The sequence below is a fragment of the Crotalus tigris genome, unplaced genomic scaffold (assembly GCF_016545835.1).
Source record: "Crotalus tigris isolate CLP2741 ecotype Arizona unplaced genomic scaffold, ASM1654583v1 scf7180000019427.664434, whole genome shotgun sequence".
Lineage (NCBI taxonomy): Eukaryota > Metazoa > Chordata > Lepidosauria > Squamata > Viperidae > Crotalus > Crotalus tigris.
In genome coordinates, this window is record NW_024097534.1 from 173,162 (window position 1) to 195,866 (window position 22,705).

Below are 22,705 nucleotides of genomic sequence, written 5' to 3' on the forward strand. Positions count from 1 at the left end.
TCTGAATTTGCTATGAAAACGAGGGCTTTGGCATATAGTGCAGAGTAGATTGGTGGATTGATTCAAAGTTGGATTGGTTTAAAATAGGTTGGTGGGTTGATTCAAAGTTCCTCTCTCCCAAGATTTGGGGGGAGGGGGTGTAAAAAACTAGGTATCTTTATAATCTGCAGTTCTCAAGTGGCAGAATTAAAAGGTGCAACCTGGCTTGTTTTTCTGTGAACACGTTTTTGTGCCGCACACACTGATGAAGTCCATGCCTGGATTAACGTGCCAAGCCATCATTTCTTTGTTGAATACGTTGCATATTTTATCTACATTGTGAATCTGCAGTTAAAAACCCTGCAGTGTTATGCTTTGTCTCAGCCTCGCTTCCAGACTCTCGCTGCTGTTGAGCCTTACCATTAAGATTCCTGTTCCTCAAGATTTCAGAAGCTACTTGTATTAAGTGTGTTCTGTCAGATAAATACTTGGTCGCTCTCTTTTTGCATCGTAATTTGCTTCATTCTGATGGCATGAATCAGAGATTTGGTGCATCCAATACCCTAAGTTAAAACTACATGTTGCAATTGAAGAAGGGATGAAAATTAGGCCCTAAGGGGAGAAAAAAAAAACCAACCCAATCAGCCTCCTCTAATTCTTCTTCAGGTGGACCACCGAACATATAACTGCTTCTCCCACCCCCTCCAGACTTCGTTCATCAATAAGAATTCTGCCTACTTGGGAAATACATTGTTGAGGTCAACTCATTGGAAGGTGCCCCCTTCGAACAGGGTGATCTAGAGCAGTGTTTCTCAACCTTGACAATTTTAAAGCATGTGGACTTCAACTCCCAATGCTGGCTGTGGAATTCTGGGAGTTGAAGTCCACATGCCTTAAAATTGTCAAGGTTGAGAAACACTGATCTAGAGCAAGGGTAGGCAACCTTGGCTCTTTTATGACTCCTGGACGTCAACTCCCAGAATTCCTGAGCCAGCCATGCTGAGGGGAAAGGGGGAGTTTCCAAGCTGAGCCATGCTGGCTCAGGAATTCTGGGAGTTGAAGTCCACCAGTCACAAAAGAGCCAAGGTTGCCTACCCCTGATCTAGAACCAGTTTGGTCTGTTGGTTGAGGCACCAGGCTAGAAAGGAATCCATGCATTCTAGACCCACCTTAGTCATGAAAGCCAGCCGGGTGACTTCAGGCCAATTACCAGGTGACTGGAAGTTCTAGTCCTGCCTTAAGCCTGAAAGCCAGCTGGATGATTTGGACCAATTTATCAGAAGACTGTGAGTTCTAGTCCCACCCTAGCCGTGAAAGCCAGCTGGGTGACTTCAAGGCAATCACCAGGAGGCTGGGAGTTGTAGTCCTGCCTTAAGCATGAAAGCCGGCTGGGTGACTTTTGAAAAAGCCACTGTGCGGGCGTTACAACACAAAAAGCATCGGTGCCCATTATCTCAACGTGACACCTCCAACTCCTTTATTTGCAATTATTCTAGGCTTTCACATGACTCCGCACTTTCCCCCAGCAGGTTTTTTTTTTTAATTGGTTGGTGTGCCGTCGCCGCCGTCCCCTTCTTTTCCAGAAACCAGCCACCACTTTTTTTCCCCTCCGCAACTATACCAGACATTGCCTGTGCCTAGGACGGGCCCGTGTTAAACCCGCTATTATGGCTTGGGCTGATCCCCGCAGCCCCCCCCCAAAAAAAAACCCGGTTTGCAAAGCCGCGGACGGAGCAAACCAGGATTTAGGGCTAACACAGCGGAGGGGAATAAAAGATTTCCAATCATGACCGATTTGAAGCAAGTCAGCAGGAAGTGAATGTTTCAGGTATGCAATCAGAGCAATTTAGGAGAGGTTAAAAAAAGAAAAGAAAGAAAGAGAGAAAAAGAGACAGCTCACACCCTTTCCCTCCCGGCGTTTTGTGATGCAAACCCAACCGCCCCTACCGCGTCTGTTACGGCAGAAAGCCCGGTCGTGAAACGCAAGGTCCGTCCAAGCCGGGGGTCGCGCTGCGATTGGTCGGCGCCGCCAGGAGGCTCCTCCCTATCCCGCGGGCCCCGCCCCCCGGCTCCCATATGACCGGTTTCGGCGGCCGGACGAGTTGCGTGTCTCGTCTCGTCGTCTGGATCCGCTCGTGGCTGGTGCTGGTTCCCTCGCCGCTCGGCATGGACCCGCCTCGGCTTCGCTTCCGACCGCCGTTCTTCTACGGCTGCCTTCTCCTCCTGCCCCTGCTGCTCGACGGCCTGGGTGAGAGCCGGGGAAGGGGGGGCGCCCCGAAGTCTTGGGGGGGGCTGCCCTGGGAGTGCGACGAGGGGGTGATTCTCCCCCCCCGAAGGTGGAGAGCATTAGGGGAGGGGGCTCCAATTTGGGGGTGGAAGCGGCCGAGGGTCTTTTGGAAGCACCCCAGACGTAGGGGTCCTGCTTGGGTGGGAACACCTCAAATGTGGAGAAAGAGTTGCCTGGAAGGGGGGATGATGCCCCCCCAAATTTGAGGGTGGAAGGAAAGAGCAAAAGAGGAGGGGGTCTCTTAAAAGTGGGCAGCTGGAGGTGCAAACGGGACTAAGCACACCATAAAGTGGGGGTACTTGAGTGATGCTCTTAAAGGGATGTTGGAAGGCACCCCAAATGTGGAGAGGGGTTGCCTGGAAGGGTGTGACGATGGAGAATCCGGGCATGCCCCCCCCAAATTTGAGGGTGGAAGGAGAGAGCCAAAGAGGCGGGGGGGGGTCTCTTAAAAGCGCCGGAGGTGAAGGTGCAAACAGGAGCAGGCACACTTTAAAAGTGGGGGTACTTGAGTGATGCTCTTAAAGGGATGTTGGAAGGCACCCCAAATGTGGAGAGGGGTTGCCTGGAAGGGTGTGACGATGGAGAATCCGGGCATGCCCCCCCCAAATTTGAGGGTGGAAGGAGAGAGCCAAAGAGGCGGGGGGGGGTCTCTTAAAAGCGCCGGAGGTGAAGGTGCAAACAGGAGCAGGCACACTTTAAAAGTGGGGGTACTTGAGTGATGCTCTCAGAGGGATGTTGGAAGGCACCCCAGATGTGAGGGCTAACACGTAGAGTGGGCGGTGGAGGATTCAGAGATGCCCCTTCAAATTTGAGGGTGGCAGAAGAAGGGGATGGAGGAGGGCTCTCCTCCTAAAAGTGGGGGTGGCGAAAGGAGTTGGCACACCCTAAAAGTGGGGGTACTGGGGAGCCTTCCAAAAGTAGCCTGGAAAAGGGCTGTAGAGGATTCGTGAGTGCCCCTTCCCTGAATTTGGGCAACAGAGAAGGGTGCCTCTTATAATAGGGGTGAAAATGCAGTTTAGACACCCCAGAGGTGATGATACTTGGACTGTATCTTTGGAGGTGAAGAGGAGAGAGGCTTCAGGTACATTCATGAAAACCTGGAAAGCTTCTAAGATGCCTTCAAAAGGTTGCAAAAAGATTGGATGATGTTCCCTGAAGTGGGAGGCAAGCAATTGCGTTGAGCTGCTCATAATGGAGGAGTTAACCATGGATGTAGAGCAGTGGTTCTCAACCTTTTTAATGCCGCGACCCCCCAACCGGTCGTAAGTCGAGGACTACTCAACCGGTCGTAAGTCGAGGACTACTCAACTGGTGCAGCACCGTTTGCAGAATGGGACTTTGGCGGCCTCAGCAGGGCAGAGACAGCCTGGACAATTCCTACTGGCTTTTGAAAGCCAATAGAATTAGACTCTATTCAAGAGAGTCTATTCTATTGGCTTTCAAAAGCCAATAGAATAAAAGGGAGTATCACAGCTAAGGAAAAGGGGGAAAAAATGGCGGACTGCGTTGTTTGGGGACCCCTGTGAAATGGTCGTTTGACCCCAAATGGGGTCCCGACCCACAGGTTGAGAACCACTGATGTAGAGGAAGGTTGGAAGAAGATTAAGAAAATTAGGAACTTACAATATTCTTGGCCACAAGATATACAGAGCTACCGTTTTCTTCTGCTGGATGCTTAATTCCATTTCCAAGCTAAGTTGAAGCCCTGGAATTTCTTGTCTCCTTGCTAAACGCCAGCCTGGTCCACACTTGGCTAGTTTTTGGAGATTAGCCAAGAGAAGTCAGGTGCTATTACTCACTTGAATTATTACAAGGTCGGTGAAATTATACTTACTAAGGCAGCCTTACTCAATCAAGCACTCTCCACCTATGCTGAAAAGTAAGAATAAAGATAAGGCTTGATTTCTGCTGACTTGCTGTTGTCTTCTTCTGGCTGATATTTTTCAATTCCCCAGTCAAGCTGAGACTTCTGGTGGTCCCCCACCCAAATTCAGATCCACATTCTGACTCGGTTTACCTTGCCAAGAGCAAAGGAATATTGCCCCATAAGTTTGAGCAAGTCAGACTTGATGGTCCTCAGAGCACAACTGGGGAGAAGGCTGCATGAGCCTTGTTGAAAAAGGAAGAGGTGTATCTAGATTGGAAGAACTTCTCAGATATTGGAGAAGAAAAAGGCCAAACCATGACTTGGATGTGGATAAAGAGGGTCATCTATTGTATCTAGCAGAGATCAACTTCTGTGTCTTAACTTGTGTAAACAGGGCTCTTGTTTATGACATCAACTAAAATCCTTCAGTAATTTACAATCTCTCCATATTGTATAAGCTCAGCCTTTGATTTCTAGCTTGACTCTGGATCCTGCTGCCATTTATGATCCAGTTATCCACTAGAAATCCAGAGAGAATTCTCTGTCCTGGAAGGGGATCTGATCCATCCCTGGATGAGTTCTCAGAAAGCTTTTAAAACATTGAGGTTCCTAAAACTCATCCAAACCTTTCAAAGTTTTAAGTCTATTGGAGCCACAGCTCTTCAGCCAATATTAGCAGGATTTGTTTCTGGGACTTAACCTGCCAAAAGATTTGGAGGAGACCCGATTAATGAAGGCTGAAAGCCTTGTGGGTTCATGTATGACAATCATGGTGACATAATAAATGCATTGCGTAGAGGACTTGAAAGGCACTTGGCGTAGCAATGAAGGCAACCAGGCTAGAAATGGAGATATCATAATTTCTAATCCACTTTAGGCACAAACCAGCTGGACAATCTTGAGCCAGTCACTTTCTCTCAGCCCTAGGAAGGAGGCAATGGCAAACCACTTCTGAAAAACCTTGTCAAGAAAACTGTAAGGACTTGTCCTGGCAATCTCTGAGGCTGGACTAGAAGACCTCCAAGGTCCCTTCCAGCTCTATTCTATCTCCAAGAATCAGAGATGAACAGAAGAAGAAAAGATGAATGGCCGATCTTTACATATACAATAACCCTGTTTTGGCCTAGTTGTGTTCCTGTTCAGACTCTGGCATTTTCAGCTGTTTCTTGCAATTTCTAGTGTTTCACAGAGACAGCTCTGTTGTTTCTGTCTTAAATAAGCATTTTTTTTAAAAAAAACTGCTCTTGCTGTATTTGTGTGTCAGATGGGGAAATGTAACTTTCAAGCCTTATATTGTGTTGTCCAATTTGAAAGGGAAAAAGAACCACATCATTAAAAGATGAGCTTAATAGGTGGGAAGGACACACAGTTGCAGAGGTTTAACTACTGTTAAACCAGCATTTAAACCTGTTCGTTAAGCAATGTGTCAGGAGTTTTCTCTGGGAATGACAGGCTGGGACATGACTTGTGTGTTGCAATTACACACACATCAAAAACCTACTACCATACTGGAATGACAACCAGTCTATTAAGTATTGGGTAGCTGAAATAGAATGGGTTTGGGAGACTTCTAAAGTGTGCACATGCCCTTGAATTTTCCATCCACCCTTCAAGAAATGTGAGAACACAAATATTTCTTATGATAGCATATTCATCAGCGGGTGTGTTTTCATAGTTAATGAAGTGTGGGTGTTTTATTCATCAGTCTAGATAAAAATGGGTTTTAGACCAGAATGACTGAAAAATAATTAAGGGTGTGAAATGTTCTTTCTGATGTTTTTTCATTATCAAGTGTCTACCTTCTTTCCAGTGTTCAGACATAATTGTGATTTAAGTACAAAGAATAATGAATTTAGGGAGAGAGATGATTGTGACTATATGAAACTCAGCTTTTATTCTTTCTTGCAATTCATACCTAACTCGCATAAAATCTATATTTAAATGTAAACTGAGACAAATTCAGTTTTTCTTTCCCACCTGAAATACCGACTCTGATCTCAGATTAAAAATATCTGAGGAATAGATTGTCTGTCTTGTAAATTTTCTTATGCTTTTTGCACAATTATCTGAGAAGCAGAAAAGCCCCAAGACTGTTTTCCTCCATACATTCTGAGATGTTTGTTGAATGTCAACATTTGTAGGGGGATAAATAAAAATGGAATAATTGTAATGTATAAAAATAATGTGAATGAAGAACAGAACACAGCTGGAAGGGACCTTGGAGGTTTTATAGTCCAGCCCCCTCCTCAATTAGGAAATCCTAGACCATTCTCTTCTTAAAAGCCTCCAGTGATACAGCACCCAGAATTTCTGAAGGCAAACCCTTCCACTGGTTAATTATTCTCAATTAAATCAATTAAATGCAGGGTGATGGGACGTGTTGTGGTTTTTTTTGTCACTAATTGTATCACTGGCTGACTGGGCAAACAATATTCCAGTTGTTTTCCAGACCTACGCAGTAGATTTGGAGGTAAAAGATGACTTCAACGTGTCTTGTCTGTTTGCAAAATGGATGATGAAATTTTCAATAACCTACGAAGGAACCGATGAATCTGTAAGCATACATTTTTTTTTTTCTTTTCCAATATTTAAGCCAAGGGTGGCCAACATGGAGGAACCTCTATATCCTGAAAACAGAAGCATCTCAACAATCCTGTCTGAAATTTAAACTACTCAGAGGACTGCAACGTCCTTTGCAAAAGGCCTCTGGGGGAGAGCAAATGCGCTGCAGCATCTACCAGCAGTTCTTTAAAGCAACAGTTCTTCTGGGTCTGCACACTTAAAGGGCCGCTGTACACGTAAAGCAACAGCTGCTTTAAAGGGCTGCTGAAAAGTGCTCCCTGCATGCTTGCAAAACTGCCTTTTCACACGTCCTTAAAAACCCACAGAGCAAGAAAAGATTTTACTTTAAAATGCATGCCTTATTTATTTTATTTTTTTTTGCAACATTAAAATAACAGAGCTGGAAGGGACCTTGGGGAGGGGGTCTTCTAGTCCAACCCCCTGCTCAAGCAGGAGACCCTATACCAGGGGTCTTCAAACTTGGCCCTTTTATGAGTTGTGGACTTCAACTCCCAGAATTCCTCAGCCAGGCACGCTGACTGAGGAATTCTGGGAGTTGAAGTCCACAACTCATAAAAGGGCCAAGTTTGAAGACCCCTGCCCTATACCATTCTGGAGAAATGGCTGTCCAATCTTTTCTTAAAAACCTCCCGTGATGGAGCACCCACAAGCTATGAAGGCAACAATGGTTAATTGTTCTCATTGTCAGGAAATTCCTCTTTAATTCTAGATTGCTTCTCTCCTTGATTGGTTTCCACCCGTTGCTTCTTGTCCTGCCTTCAAGTGCCTTGGAAAATAGGTTGACTCCCCTCTCCTTTGGGGCAGCCCCTGAGATATCGCAACACAGCTATCATGTCACCACCCAACTCAGCGTTGACCTTGGATGCTTTCATCAGTGGCTTTGTGCACATTCTGCTTAAAAATGTCCTGCTGCTTTGAAATCTTTTTCAGAAAACATCTATTTTTATGCTCCCGGAAGATGTGAGGTACATCGGAACCTCTTGCGGGAATGAAACCTCTGGCCCAGTCCTTTCCATTGAGTTTGGGGAAGGAAATTCTTGGACCATCCATTTTACAAAGACCAAAGACGTTTACCAAGGAATCATCACCTTTGTCTATAACACCGGAGATGGAGTGTTCTTTCCAGATGCTAAAAGGAAGGGTAGGTATCGGGACTTCCTGTTGCTTCGCTTCTGACGTGATCGTCCACCAATTGAAAGAGTGTTGCATTTTCCCAAGTCACCTCTGGAGTTCTTTGGGTGATCACGACAGCTTGGAAACACCGATACCCACCATCTTAAGAGGGGAAACATCTCTTTTGCCATGATTTATTTTTTTAAAAAAAATAACAAACTGGATCTCCTTCCTGATTCCCCTACTCCATGGGTAGGCAACCTTGGTTCGTTTATGACTCGTGGGCTTCAACTCCCAGAATTCCTGAGCCAGCACAGCTGGCTCAGGAATTCTAGGAGTTGAAGCTCACGAGTCATAAAAGAGCCAAGGTTGCCTACCTTGCCCTACTCTCTCCCCAAACAGGAAAAGTTAGAACATTTGAGCCAGATTTTGCTTGGTCGTTTTGTGATTAATTGTAGTTCTTATGCCACATTAAAAAAAAAAAAAAACAGCCTTTGGAAAACGGCATCTTTTAAAAATGTTTGGCGTGATCTCTGCTGGACACCAGTCCTGCTTTTAGTTGGTGTAGTTGCTAAGAGGTTGACTTGGCAGCAAAGAGCTAGATCGGGGGGGGGGGGGTCTCCAATCTTGGCAACTTTTAAGACTTGTGGATTTCACCTCCCAGAATTCTCCAGCCCCTGGAGGAAAGACAGCATCAATCTGACGAATAAACTTTTAATCTTATTCCCACCGTTGACTTTGAAACAGCTAAAGGGCTTAAAAGCCCCTGTTTTGCTCCTTTAAAATGCTTCAAAATAGCAAAAAGAAAAATGAAAAACAGTTAAAAGTTTGAACTCTATCCATTCTGGGTGGCGATTTGAAACTGTAGAATTCAAATCAGCCCAATTCACATTATTTAGGGCCCTAGGAAAGTGATCAAAAGTAGGAGGAACAATCTTGTAACAAAATGAAACAAAACCTGAATAATCTGGAAGCAAAACTGAACCTTGTTAAGATAATAGCATGTCCTGTAACAATCCCCAAAGGGGAGAATTTGGCATCTTAATGTCATACAAAGTGCTCAGGTTATGTGGAAAAGATTTTGTCGTGAGGGAAAACAGAGGGTGTGTTTCCGCCCTCTGAGCTTATTGCAAAAACCTAACGTGGCAAGACTGTCTTGCAAAACCCCACGCTTCTTACTCTTCAACTTCCAGGTTGTTTTATTTATTGCAGCACTGCCTCGCCTCTCCCTGAGAATTTAAGCTGGCCTTGCCTAAATGATAATTTCCTCATTTTATACAAGGAGTGCTACGAAGAGGGCTGAGCTGAATTGAGCAAGAATGAGTGGGCATTTAAGTCTTCTTGATCCCTGTCTTCTACTAAGGGTGCCACTCTGGCTGTTTGTCTTGAGTGAGCGAAAAGTGCTTTTTTCCTCCTTCCCTTGCAGTTCTTTACAACGGATCTCGATAGAAAGGATTTTCCCCTGGCTAGATTCACCCGTCACATTAATTTGGATCTGATTAGTGCAGGGGTCTTCAAACGTGGCCCTTGTATGACTTGTGGACTTCAACTCCCAGAATTCCTCAGCCAGCATGCCTGGCTGGGAGTTGAAGTCCACAAATCATACAAGGGCCAAGTTTGAAGACCCCTGAATTAGTGGCTTGCAAGCCCTGATTGCTAGCTTAGTTCAAATGGGTGCCATTGTCTTTCTTGACCTCCAGTATCCTGCAAGGAACTTTAGGTTTAATATCCCAAAGGGGCTTTTCCAAAAGACGACTGGAAGAAACTCACTGAAGAAGCTTCTTGGATGAGAAGGGAAATGTTTTCAAAGGAAAAAAAAAAAACAAGAAAGTCCCTCTGGGACCACCATGAACTGGATGATTGAGAATCTCCACAGAGATTTAGGTTTAATATTTGCAAGCCTTAGAGCTGGCAGCCTTGAACCAAACGTGTTGATTTCTTTACAGAACGAATAACCGTTGAGGCCAGTTTTCCTGCCAACCCAGTTCCGCTAAACACGGCCTTTAGTTGTGACACTGAAGACACGGTGAAAAGTGGCGATGTGACCCAGACGTTCCAGAGTGTGACTCTGCAAGCTTTCCTTCAAGATGGACGCTTGAGTAGCCAAAGTGAGTAAGCTCAAGAGTACTCGACAGGTTTACAAACTGGGCAGCGGCCACATTTGAAAAAGTAAACAGTTCCTGTCCTGAGAACCAAGGCTTTTAGTCGGACACTCCTGAGTAGGTGGTTCCTTCTAGCAAGAGATGTGTTCCCTTAAAGCAGGGGTGGGGAACGAAGGCTCTTTCATATGACTTGTGGACTTCAACTCCCAGAATTCCTCAGCCAGCTATGTTGGGAGTTGAACTCCACAAGTCATCAGGGGGCCATCGTTCCCCCGCCTCTGCCTTAAAGGCTGCATTTATGGGACTGATATCAGTGAGATGGGTTGGCCCCACCACGATCTACATCAGGGGTCTTCAAACTTGGCCCTTTTATGACTTGTGGACTTCAACTCCCAGAATTCCTCCACCAGCGTGCCGCGCTGGCGGAGGAATTCTGGGAGTTGAAGTCCACAAGTCATAAAAGGGCCAAGTTTGAAGACTCCTGATCTACATGAAACAGTCACTCGAGCATAAGAAGTGAGGAGATAGTAGCCAGGTGTTAGAGAAGGGAGCCCCCTGCCACAAAGCCTGTTTCTTCTAAGCTAGATTGTGATTTTCAGATACGTGGAAGTTCCGCTCATGTCACTAAAGAAATATTCCACTGCCATCTTAGAAAACCATCAGATATGGCATTGGGGGGGGGCATCTTGTTTCTCATCCTTGGGTTGGCCATGTCTGTGGTGTTACCGTATCTTTGGCTCCCGGCATGAAGTTTTCATCGTCCTTTTTTAAACGACTCACCTGGTCTACAGCCACCAATGAAAAGATGGCAATACCATGGAACATCCATGATTTATAGCTTTCTTGAACATTTGACTTCGGTTCCCATAATCCCCAGCAGGTTTTCCAAAGTTTGGGGAAACTACAGTATGTTCAGGGCTTCCCGTGGAAAAATACTGGGTTTGGTATACACAGGAAGGGCTCGACTTAACAATATTTGTTTAGTGACTACTCAAAGTTACAATGACATTGGAAAAAGTGACTGTTTTCCACACGTGACCGCTGCAGCACCCCCTTCGTCATGTGATCAAAATTCAGACGCTTGGCATGTATTTTATTATAAACATGCATGTATTTATGACGTTGACAGTGTTCCTGGGGTCATGTGATCCCCTTTTGCGACTTGAGCAAAGTCAAACGGAAAGCCAGATTCACTTATAATTTAACAATTGCACACAAGAACTGTGATAAAAGGTCATAAAATGGGTCAAAACTCACTTAATGGCCGTCTCACCGAGGAACCAAAATGCTTGAGCTCAATTGTGATCGTAAGTCAAGGACTACCTGTGCTGTGATGGGTATAAACGTAAGTGCTGTCCAGAACCAGGGCTCCTGGTTCAAATTTCTCTGGGTTTTTTTCCCCCCCAGAGACTCTGTGTGATAATGACGCCACAGCGTCCACTGCTCCCGCAGCCAGCAAATCCATCCTCCTGGCCGCCATCACGGGCACTCCAGAGTTAAACGCCACAGAAACGCCATCTTCCCCCACCGTCCAACCAGAGGAGAAACCTGCCACAGGAAGCTACACCGTCAAATCTGGCCTGGTTACCTGCATTTTAGCCAACATGGGTTTGCAGCTGAACGTCACTCAACAGGTTTCACAAGTATATACTGTCTTGGTTATCCCCGTGGGCGTTGCGGATTCGTGTGTGTCAGCGTTGATGCTTAGTGGCGTATACAGAAGCTGGCCTTCTGTGGGCTGACTTTAACCCCAATTTTGAGAGCTCTTAAAGTTCCCCATGATGGTGTGGCTGAAATTGGGGTGGTAAAAATGCTGAATGTTGCTTTAGGGTTGGGGGGTTTTCTCCCTTTTATGCTAAAGTTAGAGGGAAAAGGGAGTATGAAGAACATCTGCCCTATGCTAGGAAGAAATTGAGAGACTCATGTTAGCCCAGACCTGAATATCAGCACTGAAAAAAAGCTTAAATACTACAAGCTCAGCATTCATAGCTGCCAGGAGAATCCTTGCTATGACCTGGCCATTAACAGAAGAGAGGGATGTGTAAAAGCAACTAAAAATTGGGTTGTTCAACCCTTTTTTTTCTTCCACTTACCATACCTGCTTGGTTTAAACGACAAGAGCAGGCCATAGCAGGAAGTGAACGTGTAAACGATGGCTAATTAATTCCGTTTGTTTTAAACCGCGCATTTATCTACTGATTATGCGTATTGCACAACCAATAAGCCAGAGTTGCAGTTCAGGTTTATTTTATTTATTTATTTATTAATAAAATTTATATGCCACCCAATCCCTAGGGACTCAGGGCGGCGCACAAAATTAAAACAACAAGTATAATAATTAAAAAAAAGAATACATTCACAAAGGTTAAGGCATAAAGTTATTAAATGCACAAATAAAAGGGCTTGCATAGCTTTTGGGTGCCCAGCTCACCAATAGAGGGAGTGTAGATTCCCCAAATCTTGTCTGCAATGATGTCTGAATCCTCCTTCCTGGAGACGCTAAGGCACCTCACTAATTAATAATGGACGCTAGAAGAATAAATTTAAATTGATAAGCAAAGGCAGCATTGGCTTTGAGGAACACTCTCTCCTTTTAGAAATGACTTCTGTATTTTTCTCCGTGCAAAAGATTCTTTTCTTTCTCGGCTGAACTTTGAGTTAGTTTTTTAAAAATTGTCCAGGTTGATATTTTAATAGAATCTTTAGGGTGACATGATTCGTTTCTTCGTTCTGGCCATCATGCACCTTTTCAAGTAAGGTGGGAAGCGGGTTTTGGAACAGATTTTAGAGCTCCCCAGAGCACAAATATTTTTTGCCTGCCTTCCCAGCTATGAGAGATGCCTACAATGAGACAGAATCATCCCACTTTTATTGGTCAACCAGGATTAGACCTGGAGATGATTTTGTGAGCTTCCAAGCTTGAAGATCTTTGTGGGTGGGGATAAAATATGCAGGAGACACGATAAGGGGGCTGAAATGTTTCTGTTTTTCTTCAGGTTCCCACCATGATTAACTTTAATCCAAACAGCACGGTGGCTACCGGTAATTGTGGCAAGACAACCGCCGTGCTTCGGCTGAGTGACGGTAACATGAAGGTTGATTTCCTCTTTGCTGTGGTAAGTACCACCGGGGCACGTACTACTGATGCACTGACTTGATTTATTTAGGTGTTATTTCCCTATGCAAGTCGATTCACCCTTTCCTGATAAGGACAAGAAATCCCAGCAAGAGAAAGACGGAACTTTTTCAGTTGTGCTGGAGGAAGCAACGAGATGCCCTCCAGCTTTTTCCAGAATTGCTCCAGCCTTAAATGCAGCCACTGCAGGTTCATTTTGCAATCAAAACGGCCTGTCTTTCAAAACTAGATCGCTTTCATTAAGTCATGAATTAACTGCCTGTTGCAGTATCAGATTACTTCCAGCAGATATCTGATTGTGACTTCAGTCTGTTAGGCATTTGTTACATCCACCTCCATGCCTGCCAGAGGCTGACACCAAAGCCTCATTTTTCACATTATTGGGGGGAGGGGGATTTTATTCAGTGAATTGCACTGAAACAAATCTATAGGAGATGGAACTGATTTTTTTTTTCCCCTGATCCACTGATATTTTTCCGAGATCGAAGGTTGCCATAATCTGCCCCCTCACCCCCGAATAAATAAAATGGTACGATAATTTTTCCCACTGTAGGCTTCCCCTGAACAGTATTTCTCGGTAAAATGATTTCAATTGTATATGTAACCGGGTTTCCTTTTGTGAAAAACAGAGAAATTCTACGATTTCGGAAAAATTCTATCTGAAAGGAGTGGATATCACTGTAACAGAATCGTCAAACGGTAAGGGGTGTTTGGGCACTTAGAGTCCAGTACATGTACAGTTCATTTAGCAACTGTTCAAAGTTACGTCGGCATTGAAAAAAGTGATTTGTGATCGTTTGTCACAGTTAACGGCCGTCGTAGCATCTCTACGGTCCTGGATCAAAATTCAGACGTTTTGCACAACCAACTCATATTTATGACAGTCGCAGTGTCCTCGGGGGATCACGTGATCCACTTTTGTGACCTTTTGACAAGCAAAGTCAGTGGAGAAGCCAGAATCACTTAACAACTGTGTTACTAGCCTAACCTCTGCAGTGATTCTCTTAACCCCTGTGGCAAGAAATGTCGTAAAATGGGGCAAAACTCATTTAACAAACTGTCTCACTTAGCCACATAAATTTTGGGCTCAATTGTCGTATGTTTGAGGACTATCTGTAGAATGTTTTTGTTTTGTGTTTTGAACAAGAGATGTTTTGTACATAAAAGGGGCTGGCTTTTTAAAGTTGGCACTTCTCACCCAAAAACAGAAACAAAAAATTTGCAATACATCCTCCAGAGCAGAATGATGCAAACTCAAGTCAGGCTCTGAAAAGGATATTGTAAACTGCCTTTCCTTATCCAGCTCCTTGGAACAATGAGTCATCAGCAAAGCCGGAAACTAAGAATAGGTTGGTTAGAGAAAGCTAGATAGGCCTCACCTGAAATGGTTTGCAAAAACAACAGTTAAAAAAAAAAGGCTTTTCTTTTATTTTCAGTGCTTCCTTCGACTTCTTAGAGACCTGTCTGGTGCTTTTCTTTTCACAAACAAGCAATTGTAATTCAGGAATGGTGCAACCAAAATGCAAATCGGTTGGTTACTTGAATGTTAGCAAACATCTCCCCTGGCCATGAACAGTATGTTAAGCAATTAAACAAAAAGAAGAAAATGTTAGAGATGTTTGATGATCAAAACAACTCCCTATGATTAACGACCACGTTATCTGGAAATCTTTTTCCTTTGATTCTTTGGTGTGTTTTTTTTTTATGGTGGCCAGCCAGAAATGTGTAATCTCCCTCTTACAAAACAGGTGTATTGTAAAATATAGTTTCTGCGATTGTATAAAGAGCACAGGTGGTTAAATTAGATATATAAAGAGCCACTTTGATCTAGTGGTTAAGGTACCAAGCTAGAAAGCCTCAGACTGTGAGTTTTAGTCCTGAATTAAACCTGAAAGCCAGCTGGGTGACTTTGGGCCAATCACTAGGAGATGGTGAGTTCTAGTTCTGACTTAATCATGAAATCCAGATGGATGACTTTGGGCAAATCACCAGGAGATGGTGAGTTCTAGTCCTGGCTTGACCATAAAAGCCAGCTGGGTGACTTTGAACTAATCAACAGACGATGGTGAGTTCTAGTTTTGACTTAATCATGAAATCCAGATGGATGACTTTGGGCAAATCACCAGGAGACGATGAGTTCTAGTCTCAGGCATGAAAGCCAGCCGGGTGACTTTGGGCCAGTTCTTCTCTCTCAGTCCAACCCGCCTCACAAGGTGGTGGTTGTGAGGTAAATAGGAGGAAGGAGTATTTGCTATGTTTGTTGCCTTTTAATTGTTTATTTTAAAAAAATGAGATATAAATTTTAAAATAAAAAAAAAATAACGCATTCTTGCCATCCAAGCTCACCTACCATCTTCTTGTTCTTCAGGGATCTTTTCGGCCTCCAATCACACCCTCAATAACTGGGAAACCACCATGGGGAATTCCTACCTGTGCCGGAAAGAAGAATCCATCCAGGTGACCCCCAGCTATAGAATAAACATCTTCGATTTAAAGATCCAGCCATTTGACGTTGAAGAAGGGCAATTTTCAGCAGGTAAGAGAGAAAAGCCAAAGAGGTTTTAGGACACCTTCATTTAAAGATGCAAACTAAGATTCCTCAGAGGCCTTCCATTAATTGTGGAAACAGGAAGTCCTCAGCTTCCAACAGCTCATTTAGTGACCATTCAGAGTTACAACGTTGTGATGGGGAGGTTGCATCAGGACAGGGTCATTGGGACAGGAACTGCTGGTGGGAGGGGGGCTTGCGTGGGTTGGGTGAGGGCCGATGCTATCCCTGGTTGGCTGTAGTCTGGCACTCCACAAGCAGCACCATCAAAAGACACATTGACCTACGACTGGCCTACGAACCCCTCAGAATCCAAATCAACCACACAGCCAACCAGAGACGGCATCAACCCTCAACGATCCCGCGCAATCCCCCACTCCCTCCAACCGTCCACCTCCCAATGCCCCTGATGGAACCTCCCCATCACAAGACTCACCGATGATTCATACCTGACCCATCACACTCGACACACCCACACCTGAAGCCCTTATAAACAACACTGACATCTCCTAAAGCAGGGGTGTCAAACTGGTGGGCCGGATGCGTCACACACAGGCCACACCTACCCCGGCTCCGCAAAGGCAAAAAAACCCATCGTGATAACGTTCATGTGACATGATCAAGTTTAACACCAGTGTGTCAAAGGTATTACCTAGCCTGGTAACGAAACATTCAGAAAGCAACCCCCAATCTCAGAGAACGAACCTCCACTCTCATCTCTAAGGGCGTTGTGACTTCAAGTCGTCGCTAAATGAACGGTTGTAAATTGAGGACTATCTCTAATCCCTGAATTGCATGAGCCAGAATGGTCACAGTTAGAGAACAGATAAAGATCCAATGATAACAATAAGAGCTTATGCTGACAACCACATTGGGATATATTGAAAGAGGAGTGGATTCCATAAAGGAGACAGAAACTGATAGATCTCCTAGAAACTCTAGCCGGTTCTTTTAACCATCGAGCTTTCTGCTCTGAAAATACTTGGTCAGTTTGCAAAGAGCTTTCAAGCTGATAAGAACACTTATTTCCCACTTCTTAAAACTTGGTTGAGTGTCTTTAAAAAAAAAAAACCCACTTAACTTCAGACTCTTAGGCCTCTTAATCTTGAAACAAATTTATCTTGAGATAAATATACTTGTAAAGGCTATAAATGTAGTTTTGTTTGGAATCAGGTTTATTCTGTATGCCTCATAATAATCTTTTTTTGGAGCCAAAACTTTTCAGATGAGGAACAGGACTGAGAGAAGATTGATCTGAACCCCGGATTGGCCTCTTAATTTTTTCCCATCACTCATTTAACCCAACAAATGTTCAGGGTTTTATACATATACATATATACATACATACATACATACATACATACATACGTACGTACGTATGTATTATGCAAGTTGCATCACTTTTAAGCATCAATGGAAATTTTTAATCTAAAAGCTGGTAAATTGGCCTGCAAAAAAGCCCAAAATATTCCCAAAATGCTTTGCAGAAGCAACCTCTAACTCAGAAAATGGTGTCAGATTTCATGAGGTTTTTGATGTTCTCATAATAAGGGTTTATAACCTCTAGCCGGAATGCCAACATCTTAGGGGAAAAACCACGATATTAAAAGAGAGATTAATGAAGAATTCTCATGGAATTTTAGCCATTTTGAGATTCTGGTCAGATTTATTTCAATCCTTGACCAAAAAAAAAAAAGGCCATCTTGACCTCTTGCAATTGGTCAGCTGTCCTTTTTTTCTCAATTTTCATGGACAAATGTTACGAAGGCGTCTCTTAAGCTGGATTCTCTCATTTAGGATTGTAATGCCTGCCATAAAGCCCTACTCGCTAGGCTTTCTTTTCGCCAAATTATCTTTTGATTTGCTTATTCCTTCTTTCTCATCTACAGCACGAGAATGTTTGCTGGATGATGACACTATTCTCATCCCAATTGTAGTTGGAGCTGCCCTTGCAGGCTTGGTTGTTGTCATAGTGACCACTTACTTAATTGGCCGAAGGAAAACTTACGGCGGCTATCAAACCCTGTAGGGTTGGTATGACTGTTCTTCAATCTTGGTGGGGATTAAAAAGCCCGTTTCCCACACATGGAAGCCAACTGTGTAAAACTTGTGCCTCTCTATTTAAAAAACTGGGAAGCTCCTGCACTCCAGTGAAACACAGCCAACAATTGAACTCATCTGAGTGTAATAAGGACTTTGCAAACTGCCTCGGAGAGCTAGGAAGGGTGAAGGTCAGCTCTGAAACGAAACTTTAGATTGAAATATTGTTATGTAGAGATGTTAAGTCAATAAGTAATTCTTGAGGAGAGGGGTTGGTTTTACTCAGGCTCATTTTAGGGTGTTAAAGCCACAGGGGTACAAATCAAGGCCTTGGCTACAGCTGTGTTGTGTACAAAGCGATGGTTAGCCTGGCTGCCATAACAACTGTAACCTGGGAATCTAGGCCTGTCTATGGTACATAGTTGTTTTCTTTCAGCTTATGAACAAATCTGTTGGGTTAACTACTTCAGCCTGAGTAAGCTTGATTAATGCATTCTTTTCTCTCTCTCTCTCTCTCTCTCCACCAATTTGGTAGCAGTTACTAATTCTGAAACTCGTCCTGGCTCTTTGAGACTTTAAAATAACCCAACAGCAACATTTTCAAATACTGGAGGCGTTGGTCTTTTGTCTAGGAGGCGAAAATAATTAATTGCCTTCTTTTTAAACAACAACAACAATCAAAACAAAATAGAATGAGAACGTTGTTGTTTTAAGTGTCCTTAGTTTATGTTGAAGGATTTAAATTCCTCTCTAGCTGAAGGTCTTACTTATACAAGTTGGGTGCAAATTAGGAGAAAGGCATTGTTAAAAGTCCAGTTTGCGCTGTTGCATTTGCAGCCAGGTGTAAATGGGGCTGAGGATCTTAGTCTCAGAACGTTGCTCCTTGAAGTGCCTGTAAAATTTTAGCACATAAATCCCCATTTGTAAGCCTTCTTAACAAAACAACATGCAAAGGGCTACTGTTTAGATTTTTCTTTTTTCTGATAATAATGAAAAGACCATGAAAGATTGGCAAGCTAATATCATAGGACAGGGCTTTTCTGCCAGTTAAGCCACTTCCAGAACTGGAACTTAAGGTACTTTTTGTGTATTAAAACCCCCTAGTTTACAAACAGTTGTGAGCAGTGGCCCTCTAATAAAAAGGAAGAGGATAAAATAATCTTGCCCTTCATTTAATATCTTGCTTTCCTCCTCAATGGGCAACCGTAATTAAGACTGTACCTAAATCGTACTTGCACTATTGTCTTTTTGGATTCAACAGTTCTTTGTGTATGGGCGTGTGTATTAATAGGGATTAGTACATTTGTCAAGTTGTTATTTATATGCTGCTGTGGATATTTACAAAGACCCAACTCAAGGTGCCCTTTCACTTTAAAATATATCAATGCCTCTGTTGGATTTGCACCCCCAGCTCTTCTACTAAAAGTCTGAACACTAGAGCAACTTCGCCTGTGTCAATTCTGATAAATGTCTGCTTTTAACTGTTAAAGCAACTGTGGTCTTTACTGTGTTTGTACTTCTGTGTAGGAATTTGACTGTTTGCACGTAGTTCTTTAATAAAAACTCTTCTGTTCATGAGGAAATTTGGTGATGCTTAATTGAAAACCTTTCTCCAAAAAAAGTAGTCTTTTAAGACTATTTGCTCGTGGTTCAACCCCTGGTCTATTGGGTGAAGCCAATAATTGGAGCTTATTCTGATCATCATGATGAGAGACGCAACCTTACCAAAGCAAATGGTGCTGGTTATTAGTCTAAATATCTAAATAAATGGAAATTAGCCAAGAAAGAAGAAGTATGGGATTTCTAGAGATTTCCTGGAGGTTTTGCTTTATCAGTTATACTGCCCAATGGTTTCTTGAACAAAACGTGGCGCCCCAGTTTATTAAGCCATGAATTGGTTTCCCAGCCACCATGGTTCCTGCTGGTGGACACCCTCGGGGAAGGAATATTGCTTCCTTGTTTTGGTTTCCACCTCCCCAGGAACATCTGGAGCAATATTGGACAATAGAGTTGGCCTTTCCTTACTGAGTCTTGACAACAGCAGTTCCCAACGTGGACATCCTCCAGATTGTGGTTCTTGAGGTCCCAGAATTCCAATCAGAGGTCATATTGGCTGGGAGTTGAATTTCATACTGTGGAGGGGGTCTAGTTACCTTATGTGTTTCATCAGCTTGGACTTTTGTTGAGCTTCCTAGGCCTACAAGAAGCTCTCTTGTACAAAGTGTTTGCGGGATTTGCAAATGGGGAGGTCTGCTTTGCTTTGTGTTTTATGTTGGGAAAGCAATATTGGTGAGCTGCCTTTGACATCCCAGTTGGGTCAAAGGCCAGAATGAGGCTCTCCTTCAAGAGGTCATCTCACCTGCTTAACTCTGTTTATCACCCTTTCTCCATCCAGCTGAAGATTGCACCCCAGCGGTCGACTACTTCTTTGTGCCACTCCTGATGGCAGTAGCCTTGGTAGGCTTAGTTTGGCTGGTGCTCATGGCATATTGTGCTAAAATTCGGCATCGTGCTGGCTATAGACAGATCTAGATCCCGAAAAACGATGCAGGGTGAAGTCTTCCATTTTCAAACTGACCAGAAGGAAGGATTGGTGTTATTTCTCGCACATGCTTGTTCCTTTAAACATTGCACAAAACGCCTACTCTACTGACAGAAGGATGTTGGGGGTTAATGGTTGTTGAATTGGTGGCTTATTAAGATAAGCTGGAAGAGATTTCTTCTGCATTTGGAATTACACCAACAGAAGCATATTCTCTTTCTTAGAAAGGACCTGCTCATTTTGGGGAGGATTTAAATGTGACCAATGCTGTAATCTTAATATGTTCATAGCATCATTTTGTCAGGCTCCAAAAGGAAAGAAGACTTATACCAAAGCCTCAAGAAAAGAGATGCAGGGCGCGTGATTCTTCTGAAAGACTTTTTATTCTGTACCGATGCTTTGCCCCCCTTATGAAAAAGTGTGTTATTCCTGAAATGGGGAGTTTTGCAAAATGCTGTTGATGTTGCTTTCTCTCTCTAACTAAAGCGTTTTTGAAGATGTCGAAATACTGTATCCCGCATTTGTTTTCTCTGCTTCGGTTAACCGTCTTGCAAAGAAGCCAGCCAGAATTGCAAATTCATGCAAAAGTTGACGGTCTTGCGATGTGTGTGTGTGGTGGGGAGGGATGTTGATGGCTGGAATCAGAAAGATCAGGGGCTCCCCCAATTAGATCTAATTCAGAGTTGCTGGAAGTTTGGTGACGTATATATTTATTATATTATTACCATTATGCTTCGCCTCAAAGTCTGCAGATGTTTGGGCTGGATTTGGCCTTTTTTTAATCTACCTCTTGTCCTTCCCAAGGACCGGGGATAGACAGAAGTGATTTGATGGTGTTAAAAGTATTGTTGCAGGATTTAAGCTTGTCCAAGTAAAGCTACCTGTTTCAATGGACTGAAAATGATGAGGATAATTTTGTCCTAAACATTAGAGGTTCGATACCAATTTTGCCTATTATTCTTGAAACTGAAACTCTGCATTCCAGGCTACTTAGGCTTCTTTACTGTGTCCCTAATAGCAATAGCACGTAGACTTATATACCGCTTCTCAGTACTTTACAGCCTTCTCTAAGCGGTTTACAGAGTCAGCACGTTGCCCCCAACAATCTGAGTCCTCATTTTACCGACCTCGGAAGGATGGAAGGCTGAGTCAACTTTCAGCTGGTCAGGATCGAACTGCTGGCTGTTGGCAGAGTTAGCCTGCAATACCGCATTCTAACCACTGCGCCACCAGGGCTCTTCAAATGCACACGGTGAACAACGGTGGGGCAAACGACCTACATTAGGCAGTCTAAAAACAGAGAGCCAGGAAAAAGCTGGCAAGGTGGAGAGAAGGAATGGCCTTAAGATTTTACACGCGTATGTTTAAAGCTCGGTTGTGACTTGGAAAGAAAAGAAGCTGGAGATCTTGTTTTCCATCGGTGAAAGCGATCCTTTTGCACGACATCCTGGCGGCTGATGCTGAATCTCCCATTTCCCTCCACTTCTGTAAAAGAAAACCCAAGAAGTTTGCCCTTCTGCAGATGCTCATTCTCCTTGAGGTTGGCCAAAGGGCCTGCCTCCATTCATAAGAACACTTTGATCCTGTGTACCATGGACCATAAGCTGCTGGAGCATCTGGTAGGTATTCATTTGGGAAACTCCGTCAACCAGGAAGGCAACTTTTAGAGCCAAGTGGTTAAGACCAGCCCACCAGCCCCTACCCACCATAAAGAATAGCTTTGCCTATTTGTACTCCTGCTCATTGATCTTCCAATACTCACTTTGGTCACTAACTAACCTTCTGCCTCTTCTTTTGTTTTGTTTTTTTTCCCATCTTTATCTCTGCAGCTGAAGAATGTAAAAGCTCTGATATCCTCTTTATCATCCCTGTTGTGGTGGGTGTGGTGACTGGCGTCTTGGTTATTGTTGGCTTTGTGATGTTCATGGTTTCCAAACGCAAGCACCAAGTTGACTATCACCCTGTGTAAACCCCTCTTCCCTTTTTTCCCTTCCCTTCCTCAGCCCGTTTTCTTCCCTTATTTCCCCCTCTGCATTTATGTGATACTTCGATGTTGTTGTTGTTTTTTTGAAAATAAATAATAAAAAAGAAAACCACCCTATCCGTGTTGCTTGAGAGTATTTTGGACTTTATCTTTAGGCTGTGGGATGAGCTACACTGGGCATGTCGCATACGAAGAACAGCTACGGGACCTGGGTTTGGCCAGTCTAAAGAAAAGAAGGAAAAGGGGTGAGATGATAGCAATCTTCCAGTATCTGAGGGGCTGCCACAAGGCAGAGGGGGCAAGGTTGTTCACCAAAGCACCAGAGGGAAGGACGAGAAACAATGGATGGAAACTGATCAAAGAAAGAAGCAACCTGGAATTAAGGAGAAACTTCCTGACAGTGAGGACAGTGACTTCTAGTCCCACTTTAGCGTGAAAACTACTAGTTGACTTTTGCCAGGAGATTGTGAGTTCTAGATGGTGAATTCTAGTCCTACTTTAGACATGAAATGCCAACTGGATGT

The 22,705-nt window shown here is 43.7% G+C and overlaps 1 protein-coding gene across 4 annotated transcripts; it reads left to right on the forward strand.

The window, feature by feature from the left end:
* Nucleotides 1-2,045: 2,045 nt before the first annotated feature.
* On the forward strand, nt 2,046-22,298 carry LAMP2 (lysosomal associated membrane protein 2). 4 transcript variants are annotated; one of them, XM_039362348.1, is made up of 9 exons: nt 2,046-2,227; nt 6,572-6,687; nt 7,647-7,857; nt 9,776-9,937; nt 11,339-11,574; nt 12,928-13,047; nt 13,697-13,766; nt 15,436-15,603; nt 20,051-22,298. In XM_039362348.1, exons 1-9 carry the CDS (start codon nt 2,056-2,058, stop codon nt 20,185-20,187), a joined length of 1,392 nt encoding a protein of 463 aa, XP_039218282.1. In that variant the 5' UTR covers nt 2,046-2,055; the 3' UTR covers nt 20,188-22,298. The 4 variants fall into 4 exon arrangements, with proteins under 4 accessions (XP_039218282.1, XP_039218285.1, XP_039218281.1 ...); XM_039362351.1 differs by having other exon boundaries at nt 11,339-11,565; XM_039362347.1 differs by lacking the exon at nt 20,051-22,298 and adding an exon at nt 17,505-19,238.
* The last annotated feature ends 407 nt before the right edge of the window (nt 22,299-22,705 follow it).

Excerpts from the sequence above, each read along its gene's own strand:
- LAMP2 (XM_039362347.1), top strand. The coding sequence starts at position 2,056 with ATGACCGGTTTCGGCGGCCGGACGAGTTGCGTGTCTCGTCTCGTCGTC. Across the intron at positions 2,228-6,571 it reads CCTGCTGCTCGACGGCCTGG|TTGTTTTCCAGACCTACGCA; the intron begins GTGAGAGCCGGG and ends ACAATATTCCAG. Across the intron at positions 11,575-12,927 it reads TCACTCAACAGGTTTCACAA|GTTCCCACCATGATTAACTT; the intron begins GTATATACTGTC and ends GTTTTTCTTCAG.